Here is a 24,014-nt window from a genome sequence, read left to right as displayed (position 1 = left end):
CAGCCCCCCCCAGGTGACCCCAGGTGACCCCAGGTGACCCCAGCCCCCCCAGGTGACCCCAGGCTGACCCCAGGTGACCCCAGCCCCCCCAGGTGACCCCAGCCCCCCCAGGTGACCCCACTGACCGTCAGTCTGTCCAGGCTGACCCCAGGTGACACCAGGTGACCCCAGGCTGACCCCAGGTGACCCCAGGTGACCCCAGGCTGACCCCAGGTGACCCCAGGTGACCCCAGGTGACCCCAGCCCCCCCAGGTGACCCCACTGACCGTCAGTCTGTCCAGGCTGACCCCAGGTGACCCCAGATGACCCCAGGTGACCCCAGGTGACCGCACTGACCGTCAGTCTGTCCAGGCTGACCCCGTAGTTGTGCCGGGCCGCGGTGCCGTTGTGCCGAACCTCGGCGCCGGTGACGGCCCAGGTGGGCGGGGCCGGCAGGTCCAGCAGGGTGGGGGGAAGGGCGGGGGGGCCGGGGGGGCCCTGCCCGGGGGGCAGCGCCGTGAGCCCCACCCGCAGAGACCCCGCCCAGCGCTCGTCCAGGGCCTCGATCCGCACCTGCACAGGTGAGATGGGGACAGGTGAACACCTGGACAGGTGAGGGACACACCTGGGACACACCTGGACACACCTGGGGGGGTTCTGGACACACCTGGGGGGACCCTGACTCAGCCCCACCCGCAGAGACCCCGCCCAGCGCTCGTCCAGAGCCTCGATCCGCACCTGCACAGGTGAGACACGGACAGGTGAACACCTGGGACACACCTGGACACACCTGGACACACCTGGACACACCTGGACACACCTGGGACACACCTGGACACACCTGAGACACACCTGGACACATCTGGACACATCTGGGACACACCTGAGGGGACCCTGACTCAGCCCCACCCGCAGAGACCCCGCCCAGCGCTCGTCCAGAGCCTCGATCCGCACCTGCACAGGTGAGGGACACACCTGAGACACACCTGGACACACCTGGGACACACCTGGACACACCTGAGACACACCTGGACACATCTGGACACATCTGGGACACACCTGGGGGACCCTGACTCAGCCCCACCCACAGAGACCCCGCCCAGGGCACACCTGGGACAGGTGAGGGGGAGGGGAGAGCCTTGAACACAGCAGGAGTGGGCGGGGCTTAGCTCTGAACCCACGGGGGGTGGGCGGGGCTTAGAACCAAACCCACGTGGGGTGGGCGGGGCTTAGACCCAAACCCACGTGGGGTGGGCGGGGCTTATCCTGAACCCACGTGGGGTGGGCGGGGCTTAGACCCAAACCCACGGGGGTGGGCGGGGCTTAGATTTGAACCCACGTGGGGTGGGCGGGGCTTAGAACTAAACCCACGTGGGGTGGGCGGGGCTTATCCTGAACCCACGTGGGGTGGGCGGGGCTTATCCTGAACCCACGTGGGGTGGGCGTGGCCCAGGTGAGCCCAGAACTCACCTGAGGTGTGGAATTGGGGGTGGGGGAGGTGTTAAATCAGGATTGGGGGTGGGGCAAACCCAGGCCCCGCCCACCACGGCCACACCCATTCTCTTAAAGCGACAGCGCCCCTTTTTCCATCCCTCCCATTTCCCCACCCTGGGGTGGGGCTTCCCCTCCCCCCTCCCCCAGGTGACCTCACCCACCCCTTCAGGCCCCGCCCACCACGGCCACACCCATTCTCTTAAAGCGACAGCGCCCCTTTTCCCATCCCTCCCATCCCCCGCCCCCCCAGGTGACCACGCCCATTTGTGGGCGTGCCCAACCCCCCACCCCTTTAGGCCCCTCCCACCGCGGCCACACCCATTCTCTTAAAGCGACAGCGCCCCTTTTCCCATCCCTCCCATCCCCCGCCCCCCCAGGTGACCACGCCCATTTGTGGGCGTGGCCCCGCGGCCCCGCCCACCTCGAAGAGCTCTCCTGGGCGCAGGTGGGAGCGGCTGAAGACCAGCCCGTGGCAGTAGCCGGCCACGCGCGCGGCCCCCAGGCCCTCGGCCCCCAGAGCCACGTTCTGGCCACAGCGGCCGTGGAAGCGCTGGCACGGCCCCGGCGCTGCCGAGAGACGGAAACGGTCAGTACCGGACACTGGACATGGTCGACACCGGACACTGGACACCGGACACCGGACATGGTCAGCACCGGACAATGGACACCGGACACGGTCAGCACCAGACACTGGACATGGTCAGCACCGGACAATGGACACTGGACACTGGACACCGGACACGGTCAGCACCGGACAATGGACACCGGACACGGTCAGCACCGGACACTGGACACCGGACACCGGACACGGTCAGCACCGGACACTGGACAGTGCTCCGGACATGGTCAGCACCGGACAATGGACACCAGACACTGGACACAGTCAGCACCGGACACTGGACACCGGACACCGGACAGTGCCACAGACACTGGACACCGGACACCGGACACGGTCAGCACCGGACACTGGACACCAGACACGGTCAGCACCGGACACTGGACACCGGACACTGGACACCGGACACGGTCAGCACCGGACACTGGACACCGGACACCGGACACGGTCAGCACCGGACAATGGACACCGGACACTGGACACGGTCAGCACCGGACAATGGACACCGGACACCGGACACGGTCAGCACCGGACACCGGACACCGGACACGGTCAGCACCGGACAATGGACACCGGACACTGGACACGGTCAGCACCGGACATTGGACACCGGACACGGTCAGCACTGGACACTGGACACCGGACACGGTCAGCACCGGACAATGGACACCGGACACCGGACACCGGACACGGTCAGCACTGGACACTGGACACCGGACACGGTCAGCACCGGACAATGGACACCGGACACCGGACACCGGACACGGTCAGCACCGGACAATGGACACCGGACACTGGACACGGTCAGCACCGGACACTGGACACCGGACACCGGACACGGTCAGCACCGGACAATGGACACTGGACACTGGACACCAGACACGGTCAGCACCGGACAATGGACACCGGACATGGTCAGCACCGGACACTGGACACCGGACACCGGACACGGTCAGCACCAGACACTGGACAGTGCTCCGGACACGGTCAACACCGGACAATGGACACCGGACACCGGACACGGTCAGCACCGGACACCGGACACCGGACACGGTCAGCACTGGACAATGGACACCGGACACCGGACACGGTCAGCACCGGACAATGGACACCGGACACGGTCAGCACCGGACACTGGACAGTGCTCCAGACACCGGACACGGTCAGCACCGGACAATGGACACCGGACACCGGACACGGTCAGCACCGGACAATGGACAGTGCTCCAGACACCATCAGCACCGGACAATGGACAGTGGACACTGGACACCGGACACGGTCAGCACCGGACACTGGACAGTGCTCCGGACACCGGACAGTGCCACAGACACTGGACACCAGACATGGTCAGCACCGGACACCGGACAGTGGACACCCGACACTGGACACCGGACACTGGGCACCAGACACCGGACACGGTCAGCACCAGACACCGGACACTGGGCACCGGACAGCGCTCAGGACACCGGACACCGGACACCGTCAGCACCAGACACTGGGCACCGGAAAGTGCCATGGACATCGTCAGCACCGGACACCGGACACTGGACAGTGCCATGGACACCATCAGCACCGGACACTGCTCCGGACACCGGGCACCGGACACTGCCCTGGACAGTGCTCCGGACACCGTCAGCACCGGACACCAGACACCGAACACTGGACACTGCCCTGGACACCGGACACCAGACAGTGGACACTGGATACCGGACAGTGCTCCGGACATAGGACACTGCCCTGGACACTGGACACTGGGCACCAGTGGACACCGGACACCGGACAGTGCTCTGGACACTGTCAGCACCAGACAGTGGACACTGCTCCGGACACCGGACACCGGGCACTGGACAGTGCTCCCGACACCGGACAGTGGACAGTGGAGAGTGGACAGTGCTCCGGACGCTGGGCAGTGGTCAGTGGACACCAGACACTGCCCCGGACACCGGACACCGGGCAGTGCTGTGTCAGTGGTCAGGGAATGGGGTGTGGTCAGTGGGTGTGGACAGTGAATGGGGTCAGTGGGTGTGGTCAGTTTGGGTGTGGTCAGTTTGGGTGTGGTCAGTGGGTGTGGTCAGTGGTCAGTTGGGTGTGGTCAGTGGGTGTGGACAGTGGGTGTGGTCAGTGGGTGTGGTCAGTGGGTGTGGTCACTGGTCAGTGGGTGTGGTCAGTGGGTGTGGTCAGTGGTCAGTGGGTGTGGTCAGTGGTCAGTGGGTGTGGTCAGTGGGTGTGATCAGTGGGTGTGGTCACTCAGTGTGGTCAGTGGGTGTGGTCAGTGGGTGTGGTCAGTGGGTGTGGTCAGTGGGTGTGGTCAGTGGGTGTGATCAGTGGGTGTGGTCACTCAGTGTGGTCAGTGGGTGTGGTCAGTGGTCAGTGGGTGTGATCAGTGGGTGTGGTCACTCAGGGTGTGGTCACTCAGGGTGTGGCCAGTGGGTGTGGTCAGTTGGGTGTGGTCAGTTTGGGTGTGGTCACTGGGTGTGGTCAGTTGGGTGTGGTCAGTGGTCAGTGGGTGTGGTCAGTTTGGGTGTGGTCAGTTGGGTGTGGTCAGTGGGTGTGGTCAGTTGGGTGTGGTCAGTGGTCAGTGGGTGTGGTCAGTTTGGGTGTGGTCAGTTTGGGTGTGGTCACTCAGGGTGTGGTCAGTGGGTGTGGTCACTCAGGGTGTGGTCAGTGGGTGTGGTCAGTGGGTGTGGTCAGTGGGTGTGGTCAGCGGGTGTGGTCACTCAGGGTGTGGTCAGTGGGTGTGGTCAGTGGGTGTGATCAGTGGGTGTGGTCAGTGGGTGTGGTCAGTGGGTGTGGTCAGTGGTCAGTGGGTGTGGTCAGTTTGGGTGTGGTCAGTGGGTGTGGTCATGACCAGGGAGGGGCTGAGAACCCAGTGCTCCCAGTATAACACAGTACAGCCCAGTATAACCCAGGTCCCCAGATCCCTCCAGTCCCTCCCAGTCCCTCCCAGTCCCTCCCAGTTCCCCCAGTGCTCACCAGGTGAGGGGGGCGGGGCTTTCTCCGGCACCGCCCCCGGGTTCAGGCTGTTGTCAGCGGGGCCGGAGGCGCCGGTCAGCGACACCTGGACACACTGACCATAGAGATCCACCACGGCGTACACCTCTGGGACAGTGGGGACACCTGTGTCACTGTCACCTGTCACCTGTGTCACCTGTCTGTCACCTGTGTCACACCTGTGTCACTGTCACTGTCACCTGTGTCACCTGTGTCACACCTGTGTCACACCTGGACACACTGACCATAGAGATCCACCACGGCGTACACCTCTGGGACAGTGGGGACACCTGTGTCACCTGTGTGTCACCTGTGTCACCTGTGTGTCACCTGTGTCACACCTGTGTCACCTGTGTCACTGTCACCTGTGTCACACCTGTGTCACCTGTGTCACCTGTGTCACCTGTGTCACACCTGTGTCACACCTGGACACACTGACCATAGAGATCCACCACGGCGTACACCTCTGGGACAGTGGGGACACCTGTGTCACTGTCACTGTCACCTCTGTGTCACCTGTGTGTCACCTGTGTGTCACCTGTGTCACTGTCACTGTCACCTGTGTCACACCTGGACACACTGACCATAGAGATCCACCACGGCGTACACCTCTGGGACAGTGGGGACACCTGTGTCACTGTCACTGTCACCTCTGTGTCACCTGTGTGTCACCTGTGTGTCACCTGTGTCACTGTCACTGTCACCTGTGTCACACCTGGACACACTGACCATAGAGATCCACCACGGCGTACACCTCTGGGACAGTGGGGACACCTGTGTCACCTGTGTGTCACCTGTGTCACCTGTCTGTCACCTGTGTGTCACCTGTGTCACTGTCACCTGTCACCTGTGTCACCTGTGTGTCACCTGTGTCACCTGTGTCACTGTCACTGTCACCTGTGTGTCACCTGTGTCACTGTCACCTGTCACCTGTGTCACCTGTGTGTCACCTGTGTCACCTGTGTCACCTGTGTCACTGTCACTGTCACCTGTGTCACACCTGGACACACTGACCATAGAGATCCACCATGGCGTACACCTCTGGGACAGTGGGGACATTGGGGACACCTGTGTCACCTGTGTGTCACCTGTGTGTCACCTGTGTCACACCTGTGTCACCTGTGTGTCACCTGTGTGTCACCTGTGTCACTGTCACTGTCACCTGTGTCACCTGTGTCACACCTGTGTCACACCTGTGTCACACCTGGACACACTGACCATAGAGATCCACCACGGCGTACACCTCTGGGACAGTGGGGACACCTGTGTCACCTGTGTGTCACCTGTGTCACCTGTGTCACCCTGTGTCACCTGTGTGTCACCTGTGTGTCACCTGTGTCACCTGTGTCACCTGTGTCACCTGTGTCACCTGTGTGTCACCTGTGTGTCACCTGTGTCACACCTGTGTCACTGTCACTGTCACCTGTGTCACTGTCACTGTCACCTGTGTCACCTGTGTCACCTGTGTGTCACCTGTGTGTCACCAGTGTCACTGTCACCTGTCACTGTCACCTGTGTCCCCTCAGTGCCACCACAGCGTGCACCTCTGGGCACAGCGGTGCCACCTCAGAGACACCTCAGGTCCCCAATGTCCCCCTACCCACAATGTCCCCAATCCCCCCAATGTCCCCCCCAATGTCCCCCCCAGTGTCCCCAATGTCCCCAATGTCCCCAATGTTCCCATACCTCGTGGCAGTCCCGAGCAGGCCACGCCTTGGGTGTCCCCAATGTCCCCAATGTCCCCAATGTCCTCAATGTCCCCGTACCTGGTGGCAGTCCCGAGCAGGCCACGCCCTCTGTGTCCCCAGTGTCCCCAGTGATGTCCCCAATGTCCCCAATGTCCCCAGTGATGTCCCCAATGTCCCCAATGTCCCCAATCCCCCCAGTGTCCCCAGTGTCCCCATACCTGGTGGCAGTCCCGAGCAGGCCACGCCCTGTGTGTCCCCAATCCCCTGATGTCCCCACTGTCCCCAATGTCCCCAATCCCCCCAATGTCCCCAATGTCCCCAATGTCCCCAACACCCCCAATCCCCCCAATGTCCCCAATGTCCCCAATCCCCCCAATGTCCCCAATGTCCCCAATGTCCCCAGTGTCCCCAATCCCCCCAATCCCCTGGGTGTCCCCAGTGATGTCCCCAGTGTCCCCAATGTCCCCAGTACCTGGTGGCAGTCCCGAGCAGGCCACGCCCTGTGTGTCCCCAATGTCCCCAGTGTCCCCAATGTCCCCAATGATGTCCCCAATGTCCCCAATACCTGGTGGCAGTCCCGAGCAGGCCACGCCCTGTGTGTCCCCAATCCCCTGATCTCCCCAATGTCCCCAATGTCCCCAATGTCCCCAATGTCCCCAGTGATGTCCCCAATGTCCCCAATGTCCCCAATGTCCCCAGTGATGTCCCCAATGTCCCCAATGTCCCCAATGTCCCCAGTGATGTCCCCAATGTCCCCAATGTCCCCAATGTCCCCAGTGATGTCCCCAATGTCCCCAATGTCCCCATACCTGGTGGCAGTCCCGAGCAGGCCACGCCCTGTGTGTCCCCAATCCCCTGATGTCCCCAGTGTCCCCAGTGTCCCCAGTGATGTCCCCAATGTCCCCAGTGTCCCCAGTGTCCCCGTACCTGGTGGCAGTCCCGAGCAGGCCATGCCCTGTGTGTCCCCAATGTCCCCAATGTCCCCAGTGATGTCCCCAGTGTCCCCAATACCTGGTGGCAGTCCCGAGCAGGCCACGCCCTGGGTGTCCCCAATCCCCTGATCTCCCCAATGTCCCCAATGTCCCCAATGTCCCCATACCTGGTGGCAGTCCCGAGCAGGCCACGCCCTGGGTGTCCCCAATCCCCTGATGTCCCCACTGTCCCCAATGTCCCCAATGTCCCCATACCTGGTGGCAGTCCCGAGCAGGCCACGCCCTGGGTGTCCCCAATCCCCTGATGTCCCCAATCCCCCCAATGTCCCCTCGATGTCCCCAGTGTCCCCAGTGTCCCCAATGTCCCCAATGTCCCCAAATCCCCTGGGTGTCCCCAGTGTCCCCAATGTCCCCAGTACCTGGTGGCAGTCCCGAGCAGGCCACGCCCTGTGTGTCCCCAGTGATGTCCCCAATGTCCCCAATGTCCCCAGTACCTGGTGGCAGTCCCGAGCAGGCCACGCCCTGTGTGTCCCCAATCCCCTGATGTCCCCAATGTCCCCAATCCCCCCAATGTCCCCAATGTCCCCAATGTCCCCAATGTCCCCAATGTCCCCAATGTCCCCATACCTGGTGGCAGTCCCGAGCAGGCCACGCCCTGTGTGTCCCCAATCCCCTGATCTCCCCAATGTCCCCAATGTCCCCGATGTCCCCAATGTCCCCAGTGATGTCCCCAATGTCCCCAATGTCCCCATACCTGGTGGCAGTCCCGAGCAGGCCACGCCCTGGTCGGCGCCGTCGATGAAGTAGCGCAGGTCCCCTCCCCCCGTGCGCATCATCCCGATCCGGGCGCCCGTGCCCAGCGCGTCCAGGTCACAGCCGTAATTGTTCCTCATGGTGTTCCCGTCCTGCATGATGGCCGTGCCACTGTGGGGACACCGTGGGGACAGGGTGACACCATGGGGACATCATGGGGACACCGGGGACACAGCCCTGACAGCCCTGACACAGCCATGGGGACAGTGACACAGTGACACAGTGACACAGGTCACAGGTCACAGCCGTAATTGTTCCTCACAGTGTTCCCGTCCTGCATGATGGCCATGCCACTGCAGTGGGGACATTGGGGACATTGGGGACACCATGGGGACACGGGGACACCATGGGGACACAGCCCTGACAGCCCTGACACAGCCATGGGGACACAGTGACACAGTGACACAGTGACACAGTGACACAGTGACACAGGTCACAGGTCACAGCCGTAATTGTTCCTCATGGTGTTCCCGTCCTGCATGATGGCCGTGCCACTGCATTGGGGACATTGGGGACATTGGGGACATGGTGACACCATGGGGACACAGCCCTGACACAGCCGTGACAGCCCTGACAGCCATGGGGACACAGCCATGGTCACAGGTCACAGCCGTAATTGTTCCTCATGGTGTTCCCGTCCTGCATGATGGCCGTGCCACTGCAGTGGGGACATCACAGGGACATGGTGACATCATGGGGACATCATGGGGACACAGCCCTGACACAGCCCTGACAGCCCTGACAGCCCTGGGGACAGTGACACAGTGACACAGTGACACAGGTCACAGCCGTAATTGTTCCTCATGGTGTTCCCGTCCTGCATGATGGCCGTGCCACTGCAGTGGGGACATTGGGGACATTGGGGACATCGTGGGGACACCGGGGACACAGCCCTGACACAGCCATGGTGACACAGCCATGGTCACAGGTCACAGCCGTAATTGTTCCTCATGGTGTTCCCGTCCTGCATGATGGCCGTGCCACTGCAGTGGGGACATTGGGGACATTGGGGACATCGTGGGGACATCGGGGACACAGCCCTGACACAGCCCTGGGGACACAGCCATGGGGACACAGCCATGGTCACAGTGACACAGTGACACAGTGACACAGTGACACAGTGACACAGCCATGGTCACAGGTCACAGCCGTAATTGTTCCTCATGGTGTTCCCGTCCTGCATGATGGCCGTGCCACTGCATTGGGGACATTGGGGACATTGTGGGGACATTGGGGACATTGGGGACATCACAGGGACACCCCAGGGACCCTTGGGGACATCAAGGACAGGAGGGACAAAGAGGGACCCCCAGCTGATCTCTTTGGGGACACTGGTGGCCCCCAGGTGTGTCCCCAAGTGTCCCCAGGTGTCTCCAGGTGTCCCCAGGTGTCCCCAGGTGTGTCTCAGGTGTGTCTCAGGTGTCCCAGGTGTCTCTAGGTGTCCCCATGTCCCCCCAGGTGTCCCCAAGTGTCCCCAGAGGTGTCCCCAGGTGTCCCCAGGATGTCCCCAGGATGTCCCCAAGTGTCCCCAGGTGTCCCCAGCTGTCCCCAGGTGTCCCCAGAGGTGTCCCCATGTCCCCCCAGGTGTCCCCAGGTGTCCCCAGCTGTCCCCAGGTGTCCCCAGGTGTCCCCAGCTGTCCCCAGCTGTCCCCAGCTGTGCCCCAAATGTCCCCAGCTGTCCCCAGCTGTCCCCGTGTCCCCCCAGGTGTCCCCAGGTGTCCCCATGTGTCACACAGGTGTCCCCAGGTGTCCCCAGGTGTGTCCCCAGGTGTCCCCAGGTGTCCCCATGTCCCCCCAGGTGTCCCCAGGTGTCCCCAGGTGTCCCCAGGTGTCCCCATGTCCCCATGTCCCCCCAGGTGTCCCCACCTGAGCATCCAGGTGTCGTAGTCGATGTCTGTCATGGTGTTGGGGAACTCCAGGTCCTCGGGGCGGATGGCGGTGACACCTGGGGGGGACACGGGGACACCTCTGTCACCCCAAGGTGTCCCCAAGGTCCCCCACGTCCATCCCAATGCCCCCAATGTCCCCAAAGTGTCCCCAGATGTCCCCAAATGGCCCCAAATGGCCCCAAATGGCCCCAAAATGTCCCCAGATGTCCCCAAATGGCCCCAAATGGCCCCAGAATGTCCCAAAAATGTCCCCAAATGCCTCCAAAATGTCCCCAGATGTCCCCAAATGGACCCAAATGTCCCCAAATGTCCCCAAAGTGTCCCCAAATGTCCCCAAATTGTCCCCAAATGATCTCAAATGTCCCCAAATGTCCCCAAAATGTCTTCAAATGGCCCCAAACTGGCCCCACATGGCCCAAAATGTCCCCAAATGTCCCCAAAGTGTCCCCAAAATGTCTTCAAATGGCCCCAAAGTGGCCCCAAATGGCCCAAAAATGTCCTCAAATGTCCCCAAAATGTCCCCAAAATGTCCCCAAATTGTCCCCAAATTGCCCCAAATTGTCCCCAAATGTCCCCAAATGTCCCTAAAATGTCCCCAAAGTGGCCCTTAAGTGGCCCCAAATGGTCCCCAAATGTCCCCAAATGTCCCCAGGTGTCCCCAAAATGTCTTCAAATGTCCCCAGATGTCCCCAAATGCCCCCGAATGGACCCAAATGGCCCCAAATGTCCCCCAAATGTCCCCAAATGTCTCCAAATTATCCCCAAATGGCCCCAAATGGCCTCAAATGGCCCCAAAATGTCACCAAATGTCCCCAAATATCCCCAGATGTCCCCAAATTGGCCCCAAATGCCCCCAAATGGCCCCAAAATGTCACCAAATGTCCCAAAAATGTCCTCGAAGTGGCCCCAAATAGCCCCAAATGGCCCCAAAATGTCTCCAAATTAGCCCCAAATGTCCCCAAATGTCCCCAAATGGCCCCAAATGGCCCCAAATGGCCCCAAAGTGTCCCCAGGTGTCCCCAAATGGCCCCAAATGGGCCCAAATTGTCCCCAAAATGTCCCCAAGTGTCCCCAAATTGTCCCCAAATGTCACCAAAATGTCCCCAGATGTCCCCAGATGTCCCCAGATGTCCCCAGGGTCCCCTCACCGGCCTCGATGGACCCCGACCATCGATCCACCATCTTCTGGATGACGATCTCGAACAGCTCCCCGTCCCTCAGGGCCCTGAAACACCCCAAAAATGGGAAAATTGACCCAAAAATGGGAAAATGAACCCAAAAATGGGGAAATTGACCCCAAAAACGGGAAAATGAACCCAAAAAATGGGGAAATGAACCCAAAAAATGGGAAAATGAACCCAAAAAATGGGGAAATGAACTCAAAAATGGGAAAATTGACCCCAAAAACGGGGAAATGAACCCCAAAAATGGGAAAATGAACCCAAAAAATGGGGAAATTGACCCCAAAAATGGGAAAATGAACCCAAAAATGGGGAAATTGACCCCAAAAATGAGGAAATGAACCCAAAAACGGGAAAATTGACCCAAAAATGGGAAAATGAACCCAAAAATGGGGAAATGAACCCAAAAATGAGGAAATGAACCCAAAATCGGGAAAATTGACCCCAAAAACGGGAAAATGAACCCAAAAATGGGAAAATGAACCCCAAAAACGGGAAAATTGACCCAAAAATGGGAAAATTGACCCAAAAAATGGGAAATTCACCCAAAATCGGGAAAATTAACCCCAAAACCAGGGAAATTAACCCCAAAAATGAGGAAATTGACCCAAAAATGGGGATTTTTTGGGAATTTGGCGATTTTTGGGTGGATTTTGGGATATTTTGGGATATTTTGGGTGGATTTTGGGATATTTTGGGGTTTTTTTTTTGGATTTCGGTATTTTCCGGATTCCTGGGTGGATTTTTTCTGGGATTTTGGGATTTTTTTGGGAATTCCGGGATTTTTGCGTGGATTTTGGGATATTTTGGGATATTTTGGGAACGCTGACCGGTTGGAGATGACGATGGCGTCGCTGAATTCAGAGCGGCCGCTCCGGGGTTGGGTTTGGGGCAGATTTGGGGCAGATTTGGGGAGGTTTGGGTGATTTTAATGGGGTTTTTTTGGGATTTCGGTATTTTCCCGATTCCTGTGTGAATTTTTTCCGGGATTTCGGGATATTTTGGGATATTTTGGGATTTTTGGGAACGCTGACCGGTTGGAGATGACGATGGCATCGCTGAACTCGGAGCGGCCGCTCTGGGGTTGGGTTTGGGTCAGATTTGGGTGATTTTAACGGGGTTTTTTTGGGGATTTCGGTATTTTCCGGATTCCTGGGTGGATTTTTTTCCAGGATTTTGGGATTTTTTTGGGAATTCCGGGATTTTTGGGAACGCTGACCGGTTGGAGATGACGATGGCATCATTGAACTCAGAGCGGCCGCTCTGGGGTTGGGTTTGGGGCAGATTTGGGGTGGTTTGGGTGATTTTAACGGGGTTTTTTTGGGGTTTTCGGAATTTTCCCGATTCCTGGGTGGATTTTTTCCGGGATTTTGGGATATTTCGGGATATTTCGGGATATTTTGGGATATTTTGGGATATTTTGGGATATTTTGGGATTTTTGGGAACGCTGACCGGTTGGAGATGACGATGGCATCGCTGAACTCGGAGCGGCCGCTCTGGGGTTGGGTTTGGGTCAGATTTGGGGAGGTTTGGGTGATTTTAACAGGGTTTTCGATATTTTCCGGATTCCTGTGTGAATTTTTCCGGGATTTCGGGATATTTTGGGATATTTTGGGATATTTTGGGATATTTTGGGATATTTTGGGATATTTTGGGAGCGCTGACCGGTTGGAGATGACGATGGCGTCGTTGAACTCGGAGCGGCAGCTCTGGGGTCGGGTTTGGGGCAGATTTGGGGAGGTTTGGGTGATTTTAACGGGGTTTTTTTGGGATGTCACCATTCCAGGATGGATTTTTTTGGGAATTCCGGGATTTTTGGGAACGCTGACCGGTTGGAGATGACGATGGCGTCGCTGAACTCGGAGCGGCCGCTCTGGGGTCAGATTTGGGTCAGATTTGGGGAGGTTTGGGTGATTTTAACGGGGTTTTTTCGGGATGTCACCATTCCCTGATGGATTTTTTTGGGAATTCCAGGATTTTTGGGTGGATTTTGGGATATTTTGGGATATTTTGGGATATTTTGGGAATGCTGACCGGTTGGAGATGACGATGGCGTCGTTGAACTCGGAGCGGCCGCTCTGGGGTTGGGTTTGGGGCAGATTTGGGTCAGATTTGGGGTGGTTTGGGTGATTTTAACGGGGTTTTTTCGGGATTTCGGTATTTTCCCGATTCCTGGGTGGATTTTTTCCAGGATTTTGGGGATATTTTGGGATATTTTGGGATATTTTGGGAACGCTGACTGGTTGGAGATGACGATGGCGTCGCTGAACTCGGAGCGGCCGCTCTGGGGTCGGGTTTGGGACAGATTTGGGGTGGTTTGGGTGATTTTAACGGGGTTTTCGGTATTTTCCCGATTCCTGGGTGGATTTTTTCCGGGATTTTGGGATATTTCGGGACATTTTGGGATATTTTGGGATGTTTTGGGAGCGCTGACCGGTTGGAGATGACGATGGCGTCGTTGAACTCGGAGCGGCAGTTCTGGCGCAGCGCGGTGCGGCCGCCGTTGGTGATGACGGCGTTGGCGCCGTGCAGCCGGTGGAAGCGGAGGTCGCTCGGGGACGTCCCCGGGGTGCCGCTCTCGGGGCTGTCCCCAACGCTGTCACCGTCGGAGCCGTCCCCAACCAGCGCTGCCACCTCTGGGGACACACGGCTGCGCTGGCCCCGGTGTCCCCACGGCGACACAAAATGTCCCCAAAGGACCTTCGGGGCCCCTCGTGTTGTGATTGTTGTCCCAACGGCAACAAAATGTCCCCAAAATGTCCCCAAAATGTCCCCAAAAACCCAAATCCCCAATGTCCCAAATGTCCCCACAATCCCCCCAGTGTCCCCAAGTGTCCCCAGTGCCCCCAGAGTCCCCAATGACCCCAATGTCCCCCCATGTCCCCAATGTCCCCAATCCCCCCAATGTCCCCTCTGTCCCCTCTGTCCCCAATGTCCCCAGTGTCCCCAATGTCCCCGATGTCCCCAATGTCCCCAATGTCCCCAATCCCCCCAATGTCCCCAATGTCCCCAATGTCCCCAATGTCCCAATGTCCCCAATGTCCCAATGTCCCCAATCCCCCCAATGTCCCCAATGTCCCAGTGTCCCCAGCTGTCCCCAGTGTCACCCACCTCCCTCGTCCACGATGGTGGCCTGTGCCGCCTGTCCGTACAGGTCCTGACGTGATGTCCCCAATGTTCCCAAAATGTCCCCTCAATGTCCCCAGATGTCCCCAACACCCCCAGTGTCCCCAGTGTCCCCAGTGTCCCCAGTGTCCCCAATGTCCCCAATGTCCCCAAAACGTTCCCAATGTCCCCAATGTCCCCAATGTCCCCATTGTCCCCAATGTCCCCAATGTCCCCATTGTCCCCAGTGTCCCCAATGTCCCCAATCCCCCAATCCCCCCAATGTCCCCAATGTCCCCAATGTCCCAAATGTCCCCAACACCCCCAATGTCCCCAGCTGTCCCCAGCTGTCCCCAGTGTCCCCAGTGTCACCCACCTCCCTCGTCCACGATGGTGGCCTGTGCCGCCTGTCCGTACAGGTCCACCACGGCGTAGACGTTGGGCGGAACGTTCCAGGCCGCGGGGCCCTGGGGGGCTCCGTTGACGAAGAAGTGCAGGGTCCCATCGTCCCTGCGCACCACGCCCACCGTGTCACCTGCCTGAGGGGACAGTGTCACACACACCTGATACACCCTGACACACCTGACACACACCCTGACACACCCCCTGATACACCCTGATACACCTGATACACCCTGACACACCCCCTGACACACCCTGACACACCCCCTGATACACCCACTGCACCACGCCCACCGTGTCACCTGCCTGAGGGGACAGTGTCACCTGATACACCCTGACACACCTGATACACCCTGACACACCCTGACACACCTGACACACACCCTGACACACCCCCTGATACACCCTGACACATCCTGACACACCCACCGCACCACGCCCACCGTGTCACCTGCCTGAGGGGACAGTGTCACCTGATACACCCTGATACACCCTGATACACCTGTCACACACCCTGACACACCTGATACACCCTGACACACCCACCGCACCACGCCCACCGTGTCACCTGCCTGTGGGGACAGTGTCACACACCTGATACACCTGATACACCTGACACACCCTGACACACCTGTCACCCACCCTGATACACCCTGACACACCCTGACACACCCCCTGACACACCCCCTGACACACCCACTGCACCACGCCCACCGTGTCACCCGCCTGTGGGGACAGTGTCACCTGATACACCTGATACACCTGTCACACACCCTGACACACCCCGATACACCCTGACACACCCTGATACACCGTGACACACCCCCTGACACACCCACTGCACCACGCCCACCGTGTCACCTGCCTGAGGGGACAGTGTCACCTGATACACCTGATACACCCTGACACACCCCCTGATACACCCCCTGATACACCCTGATACACCCTGACACACCTGATACACCTGATACACCTGATACACCTGATACACCTGATACACCTGATACACCTGATACACCCCCGACACACCTGATACACCTGATACACCTGATACACCTGACACACCTGACACACCTGATACACCCTGACACACCTGATACACCTGACACACCTGATACACCTGACACACCTGATACACCTGATACACCCTGACACACCCTGACACACCTGATACACCTGATACACCTGATACACCTGATACACCCCCTGATACACCCTGATACACCTGATACACCTGATACACCTGATACACCCCCTGATACACCCTGATACACCCTGACACACGTGATACACCCTGTCACACACCCTGTCACACACCTGTCACACACCTGTCACACCCCCCTGTCACCCCCCTGTCACACCCCTGTCACACCCCTGTCACATCCCTGTCACCCCCCGCCCCGCACACCTTGAGCCGGTCCAGGTTGTGTCCGTACTCGTCCAGCACGGTGGTGCCGTTGTGCATCACCCCATTACCGGTCATCATCCACGTGCCTGGGGACACAGGGGACAGTGGGGACACTGGGGACATTGGGGACAGCAGTGGGGACATTGGGGACATTGGGGGACATTGGGGACAGTGGGGACAGCATTGGGGACAGTGGGGACACTGGGGACATTGGGGACAGCAGTGGGGACATTGGGGACATTGGGGACATTGGGGACATTGGGGACAGTGGGGACATTGGGGACATTGGGGACATTGGGGACATTGGGGACAGTGGGGACACTGGGGACACGGGGACATTGGGGACAGTGGGGACAGCAGTGGGGACAGTGGGGACATTGGGGACAGTGGGGACATTGGGGACATTGGGGACAGCATTGGGGACACTGGGGACATTGGGGAGACATTGGGGACATTGGGGACACTGGGGACAGTGGGGACATTGGGGACACTGGGGTGGCACCTCAGGGATGTGGTGACACAGAGCCGTGGGAACGTCACCTCAGGGACACGGGAATGTCACCTTGGGGACACACCTGAGAGGGGGTTGGTCATGGTGGGGTTGGGATGGTGACACACAGAGGTGACACAGGTGACACAGGGGTGACACACAGGTGACACACGGGTGACACACAGGTGACACACAGGTGACACAGGTGACACAGGGGTAACACAGGTGACACACAGGTGACACAGGGGTGACACAGGTGACACAGGAGTCACACAGGTGACACAGGGGTGACACAGGTGACACTGAGGTGACACAGGTGACACACAGGTGACACACAGGTGACACAGGTGACACAGGAGTCACACAGGTGACACACAGGTGACACAGGTGACACAGGTGACACACAGGTGACACAGGTGACACAGGTGACACAGGTGACACAGGTGACACACACAGGTGACACAGGGGTGACACAGGTGACACAGAGGTGACACAGGTGACACACCTGAGCACAGGTTGGTCATGGTGGGGTTGGGATGGTGACAGGTGACACAGGTGACACAGGTGACACACAGGTGACACAGGTGACACAGGTGACACAGGTGACACAGGTGACACACAGGTGACACAGGTGACACAGAGGTGACACAGGTGACACAGGTGACACTGAGGTGACACAGGTGACACACAGGTGACACACAGGTGACACAGGTGACACAGGTGACACTGAGGTGACACAGGTGACACACCTGAGCGCAGGTTGGTCATGGTGGGGTTGGGATGGTGACACAGGTGACACACACAGGTAACACAGGTGACACACAGGTGACACACAGGTGACACAGGTGACACACAGGTGACACACAGGTGACACAGGTGACACAGGTGACACACCTGAGCGCAGGTTGGTCATGGTGGGGTTGGGATGGTGACACAGGTGACACACAGGTGACACACAGGTGACACACAGGTGACACAGGTGACACACAGGTGACACAGGTGACACAGGTGACACACAGGTGACACACAGGTGACACACAGGTGACACACAGGTGACACACAGGTGACACACAGGTGACACTGAGGTGACACAGGTGACACAGGAGTCACACAGGTGACACAGGTGACACAGGTGACACAGGGGTGACACAGGTGACACACAGGTGACACACAGGTGACACAGGTGACACACAGGTGACACAGAGGTGACACAGGTGACACACAGGTGACACAGGTGACACACCTGAGCGCAGGTTGGTCATGGTGGGGTTGGGATGGTGACACAGGTGACACAGGTGACACACAGGTGACACACAGGTGACACAGGTGACACACAGGTGACACAGAGGTGACACAGGTGACACACAGGTGACACAGGTGACACACCTGAGCGCAGGTTGGTCATGGTGGATGGCAGCTGCAGGTAGGCCGGGTTGTGGGTGGTGACGCCGATCTCGATGGACCCCGCCCACTTGTCCACCATCTTGTCCAGCCGCACCTGGAACAGCTCGTTGTCCCCGAGGGGCCGCGCGCTCAGCACCACGCCGTGGTTAAAGTCATCGGTGGCACTGGGGACAGAGGGGACAGCGGGGACGTTGGGGACAGCGGGGATGTTGGGGACATCGAGGGGATTGGGGACATTGGGGACGTTGGGGACATTGGGGACATTGGGGACGTTGGGGACATTGGGGACACTGGGGACACTGGGGGATTGGGGACATTGGGGACATTGGGGACATTGGGGGATTGGGGACATTGGGGACATTGGGGACACTGGGGACATTGGGGACATTGGGGGACATTGGGGACATTGGGGGACACTGGGGACATTGGGGACAGAGGGGACAGCGGGGACGTTGGGGACACTGGGGACATTGGGGACGTTGGGGACGTTGGGGACGTTGGGGACATTGGGGACATTGGGGACACTGGGGACATTGGGGACACTGGGGACACTGGGGACATTGGGGACATTGGGGACATTGGGGACACTGGGGACATTGGGGACATTGGGGACATTGGGGACATTGGGGACACTGGGGACATTGGGGACATTGGGGACATTGGGGACATTGGGGACATTGGGGACATTGGGGACATTGGGGACACAGCAGCACCGTGTGTCCCTCACTGACGCCCGTCCCCCGATGTCCCCATGACCCTCACATCCCCCCAGTGCCCCTGGTGTCCCCAATGTCCCCAATCCCCAATGTCCCCAACGTCCCCAGTGTCCCTGTGGTCACTGTGGTCACTCGCTGCGGCCACAGCACCATCTGGACCTCCTTGTCCCCAATGTCCCCAGTCCTCCCAGTGTCCCCAATGTCCCCAATGTCCCCAATGTCCCCACTGTCCCCAATGTCCCCACTGTCCCCAGCGTCCCCAGGTCCCCAATGTCCCCAATGTCCCCAATGTCCCCAATGTCCCCAATACCCCCAATCCCCCCGCTGTCCCCACTGTCCCCGTGGTCACTCACTGTGGCCGCAGCGCCGTCCGGCCCTCGTTGACCCCGATGTCCCCAATCCCCCCAATGTCCCCAAATGTCCCCAATCCCCCCAGTGTCCCCCAGTGTCCCCCAATGTCCCCAATGTCCCCCCAATGTCCCCAATGTCCCCCACTGTCCCCACTGTCCCCAATGTCCCCAGTCCCCCCAATGTCCCCAGTGTCCCCAAATGTCCCCAATCCCCCTGATGTCCCCGTGGTCACTCACTGTGGCCGCAGCGCCGTCCGGCCCTCGTTGACCCCGATGTCCCCAATCCCCCCAATGTCCCCAAATGTCCCCAATCCCCCCAGTGTCCCCCAGTGTCCCCCAATGTCCCCAATGTCCCCCCAATGTCCCCAATGTCCCCCACTGTCCCCACTGTCCCCAATGTCCCCAGTCCCCCCAATGTCCCCAGTGTCCCCAAATGTCCCCAATCCCCCTGATGTCCCCGTGGTCACTCACTGTGGCCGCAGCGCCATCCGGCCCTCGTTGACCCCGATGTCCCCAATGTCCCCAATGTCCCCCAATGTCCCCAGTGTCCCCCAATCCCCCCAGTGTCCCCAATGTCCCCAATGTCCCCAATCCCCCCAATGTCCCCAGTGTCCCCCAATCCCCCCAATGTCCCCAATCCCCCCGATGTCCCTCGTGGTCACTCACTGTGGCCGCAGCGCCGTCCGGCCCTCGTTGTCCCCGATGTCCCCGATGTCCCCGCTGTCCCCAATGTCCCCCCAGTGTCCTCCAATGTCCCCAATGTCCCCAATGTCCCCAATCCCCCCAGTGTCCCCCAACGTCCCCAACGTCCCCAATGTCCCCAATCCCCCCAATGTCCCCAATGTCCCCAATGTCCCCAATGTCCCCAATGTCCCCAATCCCCCCAATGTCCCCACTGTCCCCAATCCCCCAATGATGTCCCCACTGTCCCCGTGGTCACTCACTGTGGCCGCAGCGCCGTCCGGCCCTCGTTGACCACGGCCGCCTTCTGGCCGCAGTTGGGGTGGAAGAGGAGCCGCGGGGGCGGGGGCAGGGCGGGGGCGGGGCCGGGTGGCCGTCGCGGTGTCCCCAGGGTCCCCTCGGGTGACAGGGCGCGCAGGATGGCGTTGTTGCGGCGCAGGCGGTCGCTGTGGTTGTGGTTGTGCACGATTGTCACCTTGACGGCCATCCCGTACAGGTCCACAACGCCGTACACCAGCTGCGGCGTCAGCGTGGTCGCCACCCCTGCGGGGACACCGGGGACATGGGGACAGTCTGGGGACAGTGTGGGGACACCGGGGACATGGGGACAGTGTGGGGACAGTGTGGGGACACTGTGGGGACACCGTGGGGACAGTGTGGGGACAGTGTGGGGACAGTGTGGGGACAGTGTGGGGACACCGTGGGGACATGGGGACAGTGTGGGGACACCGGGGACATGGGGACAGTGTGGGGACACCGGGGACATGGGGACAGTGTGGGGACAGCGTGGGGACAGCGTGGGGACACCATGGGGACATGGGGATATGGGGACAGTGTGGGGACACTGCAGGGACACTGTGGGGACACTGTGGGGACATGGGGACACTGTGGGGACACCATGGGGACATGGGGACACTGTGGGGACATGGGGACACCATGGGGACACCGCGGGGACACTGCAGGGACACCGTGGGGACAGTGTGGGGACAGTGTGGGGACACTGTGGGGACACCATGGGGACATGGGGACACCGTGGGGACATGGGGACAGTGTGGGGACACCATGGGGACGCTGCAGGGACACCCAGGGACACCGTGGGGACAGTGTGGGGACACCACGGGGACACCGTGGGGACACCGTGGGGACACCGTGGGGACATCGGGGCAGTGTGGGGACACCGTGGGGACATGGGGACAGCAGGGGGACAGTGTGGGGACATGGGGACACCGTGGGGACATGGGGACAGTCTGGGGACACCGCGGGGACACCCGGGGACACTGCAGGGACACCCAGGGACACCGTGGGGACACCATGGGGACACCATGGGGACACAGGGACGTGGTGGGGACATGGGGACAGCAGAGGACACAGCTTTGTGGGTGATTTTGGAGTGATTTTGGGGTGATTTTGGGTGGTTTCAAGGTGATTTTTGGGGTGATTTTGGGGTGATTTGGGGTGATTTTGTGTGGTTTTGGGGTGATTTGGATGGTTTTGGGGTGATTTTGGGGTAATTTGGGGTGATTTTGGGGTGATTTGGATGATTTTGGGGTGATTTTGGGGTGATTTTGGGGTGATTTGGGGTGATTTTGGGGTGATTTTGGGCTGATTTTGGGCTGATTTTGGGGTGATTTTGGGTGATTTTGGGGTGATTTTGGGTGGTTTTGGGGCCGTACCTTGGTCCACGCCGTTGATGTAGAAGTGCAGGGCGTTGTTGGCCTTGCGGGTCAGGCCGATGTGATCCCCCTCCTGTGGGGACAGAGCTGTCACCCCACCCCAAAACTGACGGAATTCACCCCAAAACTGCCGGGATTCACCCCAAAACCGCCGGAATTCACCCCAAAAACCCATGGGAGCCCCCAAAACCTCCAGAATTCACCCCAAAACCATCGGGATTCACCCCAAAAACCCACAGGAGCCCCCAAAACTGACAGAATTCACCCCAAAACCCACAGGAGCCCCCAAAACCGCCAGAATTCACCCCAAAACCCATGGGAGCCCCCAAAACCACCAGAATTCACCCCAAAAACCCATGGGAGCCCCCAAAAACCACCGGAATTCACCCCAAAACCATCGGGATTCACCCCAAAACCGCCGGAATTCACCCCAAAACCTGCAAGGATCCCCAAAACCGCCGGAATTCACCCCAAAACCGCCGGTATTCACCCCAAAACCGCCGGGATTCACCCCAAAACCGCCGGGATTCACCCCAAAACTGCCAGGATTCACCCCAAAACCTGCAAGGATCCCCAAAACTGCCAGGATTCACCCCAAAACCACCGGGATTCACCCCAAAACCCATGGGAGCCCCAAAAACCACCGGGATTCACCCCAAAACCACCGGGATTCACCCCAAAAACCACCGAGATTCACCCCAAAACCACCGGGATTCACCCCAAAAACCACCGAGATTCACCCCAAAACCGCCAGGATTCACCCCAAAACCCATGGGAGCCCCCCAAAACCGCCGGGATTCACCCCAAAACCTGCAGGGAGCCCCAAAAACCACCGGGATTCACCCCAAAACCGCCAGGATTCACCCCAAAACCTGCAAGGATCCCCAAAACTGCCAGAATTCACCCCAAATCTGCCAGGATTCACCCCAAAACCCACAGGGAGCCCCCAAACTCCCCAAGATTTATCCCAAACCCTCCGGAATTCACCCCAAAATCCACAGGAAACCCCCAAAACACCGGAATTCACCCCAAAACCACCGGAATTCACCCCAAAAACCACAGGGAGGTTTTGGGGGTCCCGTGGGTGAATTTTGGGTGATTTTGGGTGGATTTGGGGAGATTTTAGAACTCAAAAATAAATAAAATCCATGAAATCACCCCAATTTCTCAACCACAAATGGAATTTTTTCAGGGATTTTTTGGGATTTTGGGATGTTCTGAACTTCCCCCGATTTTGGGGTGCCCGGAGTGAATTTTGGGGGTCCCGTGGGTGAATTTTGGGTGGATTTTGGGTGGATTTGGGGGAATTTTAGGGTTCAAAAATAAAAAAATCATGAAACAAAACCATCCCGATTTATCACAAATCAAATTTTTCAGGAATTTTTTGGGATTTGGGGATGTTTCTGAACTCCCCCCAATTTTGGGGTGCCCGGAGCAGATTTTGGGGGTCCCGTGGGTGAATTTTGGGTGGATTTGGGGGAATTTTGGGTGGATTTTGGGGAATTTTACAACTCAAAAATAAAAAAATCCATGAAATCACCCCAATTTCTCAACCACAAATCGAATTTTTTCAGGGATTTTTTGGGATTTTGGGATGTTCTGAACTCCCCCCAATTTTGGGGTGCCCGGAGCGGATTTTGGGGGTCCCGTGGGTGAATTTTGGGTGAATTTGGGTGAATTTTGGGTGGATTTGGGGAGATTTTAGGACTCAAAAATAAAAAAATTATGAAGCAAAACCATCACAAATCAAAATTTTTCAGGGATTTTTTGGGATTTTGGGATGTTCCTGAACTCCCCCCAATTTTGGGGTGCCCAGAGTGGATTTTGGGTGAATTTTGGGTGGATTTTGGGTGGATTTTGGGTGGATTTTGGGGAATTTTACAACTCAAAAATAAAAAAATCCATGAAATCATCCCAATTTCTCAACCACAAATGGAATTTTTTCAGGAATTTTTTGGGATTTTGGGATGTCCTGAACTCCCCCCGATTTTGGGGTGCCCAGAGCGGATTTTGGGGGTCCCGTGGGTGGATTTTGGGTGGATTTGGGGGAATTTTAGGACTCAAAAATAAAAAAATTATGAAGCAAAACCATCCTGATTTATCACAAATCAAATTTTTCAGGAATTTTTTGGGATTTTGGGATGTCCTGAACTCCCCCCGATTTTGGGGTGCCCGGAGCGGATTTTGGGTGAATTTTGGGT

General features: G+C 58.6%; 1 protein-coding gene across 1 annotated transcript in view; it reads right to left on the bottom strand.

Moving 5' to 3' along the window:
• NEURL4 (neuralized E3 ubiquitin protein ligase 4) overlaps nucleotides 1–24,014 on the bottom strand; it is a 68,200-nt gene that overhangs the window by 27,732 nt on the left and 16,454 nt on the right. The window contains exons 7-18 of the mRNA XM_058828556.1: nucleotides 21,814–21,886; nucleotides 20,404–20,683; nucleotides 18,376–18,557; nucleotides 16,500–16,585; nucleotides 15,066–15,228; nucleotides 14,019–14,220; nucleotides 11,551–11,627; nucleotides 10,380–10,458; nucleotides 8,455–8,624; nucleotides 5,063–5,188; nucleotides 1,895–2,040; nucleotides 337–552 (exon numbers count right to left, since the gene is read on the bottom strand). Of these exons, the coding sequence (XP_058684539.1) occupies nucleotides 337–552; nucleotides 1,895–2,040; nucleotides 5,063–5,188; nucleotides 8,455–8,624; nucleotides 10,380–10,458; nucleotides 11,551–11,627; nucleotides 14,019–14,220; nucleotides 15,066–15,228; nucleotides 16,500–16,585; nucleotides 18,376–18,557; nucleotides 20,404–20,683; nucleotides 21,814–21,886 (1,800 nt within the window). The remainder of the gene's footprint in view (nucleotides 1–336; nucleotides 553–1,894; nucleotides 2,041–5,062; nucleotides 5,189–8,454; nucleotides 8,625–10,379; nucleotides 10,459–11,550; nucleotides 11,628–14,018; nucleotides 14,221–15,065; nucleotides 15,229–16,499; nucleotides 16,586–18,375; nucleotides 18,558–20,403; nucleotides 20,684–21,813; nucleotides 21,887–24,014) is intronic.

This window comes from Poecile atricapillus (assembly GCF_030490865.1).
Source record: "Poecile atricapillus isolate bPoeAtr1 chromosome 36 unlocalized genomic scaffold, bPoeAtr1.hap1 SUPER_36_unloc_8, whole genome shotgun sequence".
Taxonomy (NCBI): domain Eukaryota; kingdom Metazoa; phylum Chordata; class Aves; order Passeriformes; family Paridae; genus Poecile; species Poecile atricapillus.
Note: the sequence above shows the minus strand (reverse complement) of the source record. Positions and strands in the feature narration are given on the sequence as shown.